The following is a 10473-nucleotide window of genomic DNA, read 5'->3' on the forward strand; positions in this document are numbered from 1 at the left end:
TGACGTTGACAATAGGTAAGGAAAGATTAACAAAAATATATCAAAGAAGCTAACTTCGGCTATGCCGAAGTTTATGTACCCTTGCAGTCCTTGGCAATATTATTTTTACGTGTTCAAAATTATTTTGCTGAAACTCAATTTATCAATACACAAGTTAAATCTTCAAATTATTACTCTTTAAAGCTAAAAGTAGCTAACTTTAAAATTTCAAACTAAAACTTTTTAAACAATGCTTAAAGAAAGTAGCTAAGATGAAAACAATTTTTATTTTTAATAAAAATTCAACTTATTTAATTCAATGTTGTATTTATTTCATCGATGAACATTAACTCATAATTTTCAACGCTTTCATCGCTTTTATAATTAGCCTAAGGCACGTTGTCGGAACGTCATAGTCGAAACAACATTTTCCCTGTCGGCGTAATCCATATCTATAAGTCAAATTTCATATTAATACATACATATGTATATCAATATTTAAAATAGTTGTTTCTTACCTTATAGCCAAAATAGAGCTTATCATCGTGCAGTTCATTCTATTTCTTAATTTAGTTTTAATTAAGTTCACCTGACTGAAAAGGCTCTACTTCAGCGTTCGACCAGGGAAGAGACAAAATTTTTAGTGCGAGCCTTATATGGATTGGTAAAGGTCGAGTCTTTATCATTATAAGCTTCTTATAAACTTATAAACAGTTATAGAAATGAAAATTTACTCACCAAGTAATTTTGTAATCACGATGTCAGTTGATTCATCAATAATCAAACTAAACTTGGCATCGCCAATATCGGCGCGCAAATCCTCGCAAGAGAAGTAGCAGTGTGTTTCGCAACAAAAAGGCACAACGCAACCTCCTGCTGAATGGTTTTGGGTACTGGGTCCACCTCGAAGGAAATTTTGTTTCTCTGACCGAAACTCTTATCTTGGAAACATGTTTTGTGTTGTTGCAAATGACACAGTTTGGCCTTTATCGTGCACTTGCAATAAAAACAGAACACTTCAGTCGGATCTGTGGTCACTAGAGATGGGATCGGGAAAGAAAATGCTTCCCGTCCCATCCCGTCCCGAAATCAAATTTGCTTTTCCCATCCCGGTTATCCCGAAAAATTTTCAGTCCCGATCGCGGGTCCCGACATTTTCCCGAACATTTTTTTTCATATATGGATATTACTTTATTTATATATTTGTTTTTCCAATAAACTCTTAATTTATATATCCATATTTTTATTTAAAAACAATATTTTTTCAAAATTGTCTCCAATAAGCCGAGTTTTTCTGTCTTCCAAAATTCTACTTGAAGTAGAAAAAACTCTTTTGCTAGTTGCAGAGGATGTCGGAACATTTAAAGTTTGCCTAGCCAGCATTTGCAATAATGGCAATTCATTGCACTGCTTCCAAAAAGATAATATATCCACATTTTTCTTAAGTTTAACATTCTTAATATAATTACTAATTTCTTCGTCAATATCATCTTCACATGGAAAACACGAAATATTGCACGAGTAATATTTCGTGTTACTAATAAATTGCAGTCAGTGAGTAATGTCGATAAATACTGAAAGTTTTACCAAACATTTTATTTTTGGGTCCCGAGTAGTTTTTGGGTCCCGATAGTTTTTCCGGGACCTGCGGGAATTTCGGGATCGACCTCTTATCCCGTCCCGTCCCGGTTTTTTGAAAATCTTTCCCATCCCGCCCAATTCCCATGAAGTTTTCGGGTCCCGCGGGATTCCTGAAAATCCCGATCCCGACGCCCATCTGTAGTGGTTCTCTATTCTCACACAGTCTTTGAGAATTTTTGATTATATACTTCTTTCGGCATTACAACGCTTTACTGACGCTTCCAAAAAGATATTAACCTTTTTGAGTGATCGCTATCGATAAACATGCATCCAACTCCGGTATTTGTTCACTTCTATTTCAGCTAGTTGTAATTTTTGAAAATAGCTAAATTTGTAGCTAATAGCTGTTTTAAAATTTTTGTAGCAATCGGCCAGCAAGTGGCCAAATCTAGCTACAAAATAGCTGATTGGGCAACACTGCTCTTTTTATTAACCACGGCACGCATACACATAGATTTTATGTAGCGTTGCGTCTGTGTGTGTGTGTCTGGTCCTCTGGTCTGTTCATTTCGACCAATGACGTAGTATGCAGCAAGCAGCGCTCCCGGCAGCGCTTTAGCATAGACGATTTATGTACATATATACATACATACATAGACTGTAACTTGTACTCTATTTTTCTGATCAGATTGAAATTTCATAGCGATACTCCAACTGCATCTTTTTTTTTGATTTTGCCTTTTTTCAACTTTTTACCCAACGAACTGTATTAAAATTGGGAAAAAAAAAATAATTTTATAATACCCTCTGCAAGGGTATAATGAGAACGGGTAAATTATAGGTGGATTATTATTACTTCTTTATTGAGGTACAGTTTTTTTTAAATAAAAAAAAAGGAAATTAACAGAAACATAAAAAAATGAAAATTCGTGTCACATTTATATTTGGTTTTTTTTTTTTGAAGCTATGTGGCAACTGCAAATAAGATCAGGTGGTATCAAAAGTGGGCAAAATAAGTGGAAAAATACCATTAATGAGAAGTAGAAACAAAAAGCATACCAGGAAATTTCATTATTCACCTGCAAATAACAATGGGACGTAAAACGAAAAATTCAACATTGGAGCAATGGGAAGTTGTCTTACGATTGCATTTAGAGGGCAAGACATATAAAGAAATTGGTCATTTAACGAAAATAAAGCCAAACAAAGTCGGTGACATCGTATGCAGATTCAGAAATGAAGGAAGATAAGCACCATTCAAGCAATAAGGCCAAGCAAAGAAATTTACAACACAATAGAAATCGGAAATAGTGAGGAAAATAAAATGAAATATCCTCGATTTAGTGTTCCGGAATTGACGGCCCAACTCTTTGACGAGCACAAAAAATTCGCCGTACAATAAAAAAAACCTTTGCTTCGAGTGCAATCGCAAAAAAAGGAAAATCTTTGCCAAGGAATACTCTAAGAAGCCCCAAAGCTTTTCGGACGACACGATCTTCTTCATTCAATAGTTTGCCGGAAACCCAACACAGAGCTAAAACACGGCGGGGGTCACGGGATGATTTGGGCCGGAATTTTGGCAAAGTGAGTTGGATATCTAGTCTTTATCGATGGAATAATAAACCAGGTTGGGTATTTAACCATTTTGAAAGAAAATTTAAAACATTCGGCAGAGAAAAAAAGCACTTCCGAGACGTTTAAAGCTATACCAGGATAATGACCCGAAGTATAAAGTTTTTAAAGTGAAGTGATAAATGAGAGGGTGTTTCTAAAACAGCATGACTTAGATACCTCTTATAGAGATTCAAAAACTAAATTTACTGCGTTTGCAGACTGTCATGTTGCAGAATAACTAGCAAGGTTGGTAGCAACATGTTGGATGGAATGACAGAAGAACCGTTTTCGAGTAAGATTCGGTAATGCTAAGACAACGGAAGCAGTTTGAACCAGAATGCAGCAACTAAAACTGAAAACTAAGTAAAATGTCGCGCCACAAAGTAAGAAGGACAAAGATATCCATCCAGAGAATTAATTATACTAAAAAAGTACTGGTTTTGATAAATATACAGATGTTGCCTTTATTCGTTTCTTTTTGAAAGTAAGTGGAGTAAGTTTTGGAAGTAAAAGTGTAGTGTTTGCAGCAACAAACTTCCACTCCGAGTTCGCAATGGTGGTAAAAAAGAAAAATTATTCGTTATCCACAATCGTTTCTTTTATCCCCGACGAAACTACTTTTTAGTATTGCTTTATCAGGGGGAAACTCGACCTACGTCGGGGTTCGAACTCGAGAACAACAGAATTGTAGATTTAGTAGGTCTCCACTGAGCCACCGACTAGGTTAGTCGCAATGATGGTGAGACAAATCGCCATTGTCCTGAATGATACAGATTTGCGCCATGAACAAACTTAAAACGCAAACGAATCTCATAAAATTGTATAAACTAACACGTGAACAAAAAAACTTTCTTGATCACCCTGACAAGGCATCTTTGCAGTACTTGACTTTTTAATTAATATAAAATCGTTACTTGCAATCTGAAATGTAAGTGAATAAACCTAATAAAATATCTAAAAGTGGAGATTAAAAAATAAAAAAAATTGAATTCAATTAAAGTTTTATGTGCGAGTGTCCATTAAATGGATATAACCAAAATATTTTACAGGAACAATAAAGGAAAATCTTTAAAGTAAGAAGTTATCCCGGCGGAGGCAAGCAATGAATGAACTACTTTAAGGTCTTGATGCAATATTTATGCATTTTGGGTCAATGCCTACTTGGTTTAGAGCATGATAAAGTAACATAAGGTGGTCTCGTCGGAAGCCGAAGCTTACCGAAGTATACACTGAAGTACGTTCGCTCACTCATATCACCATCTCGCTCACCCTCAATAGACACTCAGAATACTATTCCTTTCACTCGCACTTATTGCAAGTATACGTTGCCGACGGTGGTTTAGAGACCCTAAAACTGAAACATCTGTGTGCTGCGAAAAGCGGCTGGAATGGAACGTGGAATGGAACAGTTTGATTTATCGAATTTTTTTTTTATATATGAAATACCAATATGTCGTATAGTAAAAAGAGTTATTTAAAAATTATAAATTTTTAGGTGAATGAATGGCGATATGGGTCTGGGGAGGGAAGAAACCACCGACTAAAAGTCAATTTATTTCACTGTCACTCCCCTTGAAATTTTAATTACTATATAACTTTATTCATCTGATTTGCACAGAAGACTGAAGCCCGATACCCACTGAAGACTATTCACCATATCTTTGGGATGCATAAGATGCGAAATTTTACCATTCATTTCACCATCCAAAAAATACATTAACAGGAAAACATGGGCACCTCTCTGCGAAAATGTAAACAATAAAAACAGAAAGTAACCAAATTTAAAAAATAAATTTTGCAACAGGCCAGAGTGTTTGTTGCCGAGTTTTAATTTGTCCGAGATCGATTCTGTATGACATTTTCGACGGCATCGAACTTTTGAACATAACTGAATTGTTTACACATTTATTTTTACTTAAATGTACATACAAACATATGTACTTACAATGTATGAAATATATGTACATATGTAGGTGCAATTTAGTTGGAACTACTGCAAGGATCTTTATAAGACGTATATGTATGTATATAAATATGTATGTATGTACATATATACATACATACATACGTACATAGGTATACCCTATAGAAATATAAAAGTAGATATGTAAAATATTATAAGCTACTTTTTAACTATGTATATGTATTTCTAAAATATATTGATCTTCTTTAAGTTAAAACAATTGCAGGAATTAAACAATATTTATTTTTCTCGCTGCACTTTGAAACAAACTCAGACTTGCATCAGCTGTTAACAGATAGTGGATAGTGCCAATGGGAATCGGTATTTCACATCCACCGTTAATCACGACCGTTATTTGACTAGAGATGCCAATAATCTTTGGTTATTTTAGCGAAGACTAGGTATCAGGTTGAAGTAAATAACAGGGACGGCATATAACGATTATCCACTTCTAATTACGTTACGAGAGCCAAAAATAGACAAATTCGGGTATTGCAATTTTTTCTCCTCCCAGTATTGCATTGTATCTGCATATATCAATAGGCTTCGGATTATAGCTTTTAATTTCTAAGTAAACTGCTTTTCTTAATTTTTTCTTCCGGAACTTCTTCAGTTACTTTATTGGCCAACTCGACTTCATATTCGGATTTATGATGTTCTGTTACATGGTATGGTGAGTCTATCCCGTGATTTATAAAGATCGTGGGAGGCAGACAATGCCTTCACAAACAAATAGCTTAAACAACAGAAATCGAAAAACATTTAGAATTTTGCAAGCAACTAAAACTGACTTGTGTTTTTAATGTGTCATTTTATAAATTTGTTTGTTTTTTTTTCTTTTTTTGGGCTTAAACAAAAATTTTTTTTAATATTTGTACCCAAACATGTTTAGAGTATGTAGGTCAAAGGATATAGTTATATCGGGTTTGCCTAAACTCTATATGGAAAAGCCAGAAAATCATGTTGAGTTTTATTTTCGAGCCAATGGTCGATTAATAAGGAAAAGTTCTCTAAATTATACATAATAAAAATTGGTCAAATATATATACAGTGACGAACTAAATTTTTGGCACAGCAAACTTTTTTAACTTTCTGGCCACCGTGTGACCCTTGGAATGAAAATGAGTCGCAAAAAGAATATTAGACAGAAGATTAAAGTATTTATTATACATAAACAAAGATCTTATTTCAAAAACTTAAACATAGTATTACTAAAAACAAAAAACTAAAAAATAAGGCATATTTCGATAAACAAAATTATTGGCACACCCCATGAAAAACTTAAAAATAAGATGCGTCAAAAATTTTTAATATTTGGTGTTTAAGCCCTTAGCCCTAATGACCGCCGATAAGCGAGCTGGCATCGAGTCTGCTAATTTTTTGGTAGTTTCTTCCCCTATATTTTGCCATTCTTCCATTAAGGCTTGTTTTAAGTCAGCTTTTGTCCTTATAGCCCGCTTTCTAATGCGCCTATCCAATTCTTCCCACAAATGTTCAATTGGATTGAGGTCCGGGGACTGTGGTGGGTGTGGCAGAACATGGGCGGTATTGTAGGCAGCCACATTTTGACTATATGGGCTGAATGCTTGGGGTCATTATCTTGCTGAAATGTGAATAAATTTGGTAAACTTAGACTTTCGGCCCTTTTTTTTAAGTTATCTATTGGAGAACTGACTATTAGTTAACACAAAAGAAACACCGCTTTTATTTGTTTATATATCTTCATTTATATTAAACACTTGAACTTGAGCTTTGGCAACACCACCAACCACGTTTTACATTTGCAGAAAAAAGGAAAGAGAGATCTTCAGTGTGACCAAACTTCATGTCACTTAAAAAACTTAATCTAGTATTGTAAAGTGTAATTTTTGTAAGTGGAATAGGGGTATTCCAACATTATCCTTTAAAATATTAAGATAAATATTTTTGTCCATTTTGCCGTCTATGAATACCAATTCATTAATACATATGTATGTGCAGTCTAAAAAAACATCAAAAAGTTAGATTACTCATATTTTACATTTATTTTTACTATAATTTAGAGAACTCCTCCTAGTAAGCGACCATTCTGCGTAAATTTTGTTTGAAATTCACGAATGGAAAGGCTATTGCTTTGGAAGTTTTTCATGAGTTATTTTCAAAGTGGATTTTTCCATGTGTCTTAAATTAAATTTTTCCCTTGTTTCAAGTAAAAACCAAAGAATTCTTATGTTATGGAGTCTTTAAGAATAGTTTCAAAATTACTACGAGTTTACCTATAAATTCAATGATATATTAATGAAAATTGACCAGAAGTTTCATACTATCATTCTTCTACATTAATCCTGATAAAATCGTAATATGTAAATTGATTGTCTTTGTAGTGACAGATTATACATATTAGGTGGTGTTACCAATATTTTTAGTCGGAAAATGCGCCAATTTTGTTTTAATATTGCATTTTAAATACTTATTAGTAATTCAATAGCATTACAATCTTTTTGAGCTTGCGCCCAAAAGAAACTACATCACAGTAATAAAATAATCTGCAAATCTCATTATTTTCGAAAAGCTTTAAAATAATTTGAAATGAAATTGAAACGCAAAACACTTATCAAAGCTTTGCCTAGTTCTCCGATCATCATATACTCTACGATAGCAGTGTCCGAGTCACTCTCGAGCAAAGCAGTCGACTACACAATTATGATGCTGATATATTTAGTACTTCTCTGTTTGTTGTGCCACAATGTGAGCCGGGCGAATGTTGGCAGATTGGTTTGTTATTATGATGCGGCGAGCTATTCGCGACAAGGTTAGTAAGTCCCCGTGGGCTAATCTCAGTGGGCCAAAGATGTTCAAAAGGTTATCGTCCAAATTGTTGTTTACAGGGCCAGCCCATATGTCGCTTGATGACTTGGAGCCAGCTCTAAATTTCTGCAATTTCCTTGTCTACGGTTATGTGGGAATCGATGTGGACACATTCAAAATAAAAACGCATGAGGAAGATAGTCAGCAGTTTACTCGGATTACTTCATTGCGTCGCAAGTATCCACATGTTCGATTTTTACTCTCGGTCGGTGGTGACCAGGATTTGAATGAGGAGGGCAAGGTGGAGACGGCGAACTACATGAGTCTCATAGCAGATCCAGAAAAAAGGAATAGCTTTAGGGCCAGTGCGAATATTCTGCTGAATAGCTACGGTTTCGATGGATTGGACTTGGCCTGGCAATTTCCCAAAATGTCGGAAAAGAAGGAAAATGTTTTCAAGCAGGCCTGGCTAACAATTAAATCGTGGTTCAGATTCTCATCACAGTCTTTGGAATTGCAAATAGCAGAGATTCAACAGCAATTCGGGCAGTTAGTGAGGGAGTTGCGCATCGATTTGCAGCAAAGTGGCAAGCTATTGACCTTCTCCGTGCTGCCCCATGTAGATGTCGAAAGTGAGTAATTAGTGAGAAGCACTTGACTGTGATTTCCCAGAGTAACATTGTTCTTATCGTTCCTGTAGTGTTTGTAGACGTCTCCTCAGTCATGGGCTATTTGGACTTTGTTAATCTTAACACCTATGACTTTCAGACTCCCGAATATAATCCAAAGGAGGCTGATATTCCATCCTCATTGAATCACATGTACGATCGGAATCCGACACATAACATTAAGCATCATGTAGACTGGTGGCTCAATGCCACTTCCAATCATCAACAACTGAACCTTGGCGTAGTTGCCTACGGTCGCACTTGGATAATGTCACAGAAATCGGGCATCACTGGCTATCCTCCAATATACAAAACCGATGGACCAGGTCCCGCGGGCAATGCAACTCGTCTCGCTGGGCTCCTAAGTTGGCCTGAGATTTGCCAACAACTGCAGCATCCACAGCAACCGGACCAGGACACCCCACATCTTCGCAAGGTTGGCGATCCAACTAAGCGATTTGGTGTCTATGCCTATCGTTCTGCGGATGAGAACGGAGCGAATGGTTTGTGGGTGGGCTACGAAGATCCCACAACGGCTGCCATCAAGGCAGGCTATGCCCAGGCATTGGGCTTGGGTGGAGTAGCCCTCCACGACTTGTCTCTCGACGATTTTCGTGGCCAGTGTGCAGGTGAAAAGTATCCTATTCTTAGAAGCATTAAATATAAATTGTAAAGTTCTGCCTGGATTGAGCTGTGGTTAGTTTAATTCTAAATAAATGTATTTTTCCAATTTGAATTCCCTATACCCTGCATCAAACGCGGGAAAACAGTATATTGGGATCGGTATTCCTAATAAAGTATATACACAATAACGAGGAATGTAATTATCCTGTAAGATAATCATTTAACCGTTTACTATTTGTAAAATGGTGTATTCAAAATAGCATTTTTGTGTGGACCTTAATTTTTAAAGGATGTTTTGAACCAATCACAACTTCTATTGACAGACCTAAAAGGAAAATTTTGAGACATGTGTGAATCCATTTTTTTGTCTCCGAAATTTTTAAGATTCTGAGCTGATTGAATTAAGCTTTCTATTTAGGCTTTTTCATTCCTAGAAATCTTATGGATGGATCCGCCATAATCTTAAGACTAACTCAACTGCTGGAAATTAAAATATAATATCCATATAAAGATAATTATTTTGACTGGTTAACAAAATTAAGGAACTTTTTAACACTGCTGCATTGATTAATCATTAATGAATAGAGGTGCAACTTATGAAACGACTAAACCTTTCTTTCAGCTCTTATTTTTGAGGGTTTGAAATATTAAACTAGGACTTCTCAATGTTCATGGATCATCGTCAAGATTATGTACGAATAGTGACTCGAACGCATCCCCTGAAATATATCGATTCAATATTCGTCTCTTTAAATGACTACATCATATTTTCGGGTTCGTTGATATTCAAGTTTACTATTGTTGTATGCACATTCAATATAAAATAGATAAGCTCTTTTAAAAAGACGGCATATAAAAGTCTGGCCATCAATCAAAGAAGTCGCCAAAACAACAAAATTAAATACAATTTATAAAGTTTAAGGAAAAACATTGTTCCGGAAATATTTTTAACCCTGGGAAATACTTTGAGGGCTTTTATAACCCATGCCTGTTCTGAACCAATAGTTGAAACATTTCATATGTTGTATATCTTTGCAAATAGATAAATATATAAATTTTTAAATTTTCGTATAAAAAAGTCATACTTAAAAAATATTTTTTGTGATTAACAATTTAAATTCTTCAAATAACATTTCGATTGTTTTACTTTTAGAGAACACATTAACTATGAAAGCTAACTTATTTATTCCAAAATGCTTTTGAAGTCGAATTGTTTGGAAGCATTTTGATTTTGAATTTTCTTAACTTTTGTGTTTG

At 35.1% G+C, this 10473-nt stretch overlaps 1 protein-coding gene across 1 annotated transcript; it reads left to right on the top strand.

Moving 5' to 3' along the window:
* Nucleotides 1-1201: 1201 nt before the first annotated feature.
* LOC6652401 (chitinase-like protein Idgf5) lies at nt 1202-9328 on the top strand (the record flags this gene model as incomplete). The annotated part of the gene is made up of 4 exons (XM_002074724.4): nt 1202-1424; nt 7737-7928; nt 8005-8556; nt 8625-9328. Coding segments are annotated over 4 exons (1608 nt in total), but the record flags the coding sequence as incomplete, so codon positions are not given.
* Between the last annotated feature and the right edge of the window lie 1145 nt (nt 9329-10473).

This window comes from Drosophila willistoni (assembly GCF_018902025.1).
Source record: "Drosophila willistoni isolate 14030-0811.24 chromosome 2L unlocalized genomic scaffold, UCI_dwil_1.1 Seg168, whole genome shotgun sequence".
In the NCBI taxonomy this organism is placed as follows: domain Eukaryota; kingdom Metazoa; phylum Arthropoda; class Insecta; order Diptera; family Drosophilidae; genus Drosophila; species Drosophila willistoni.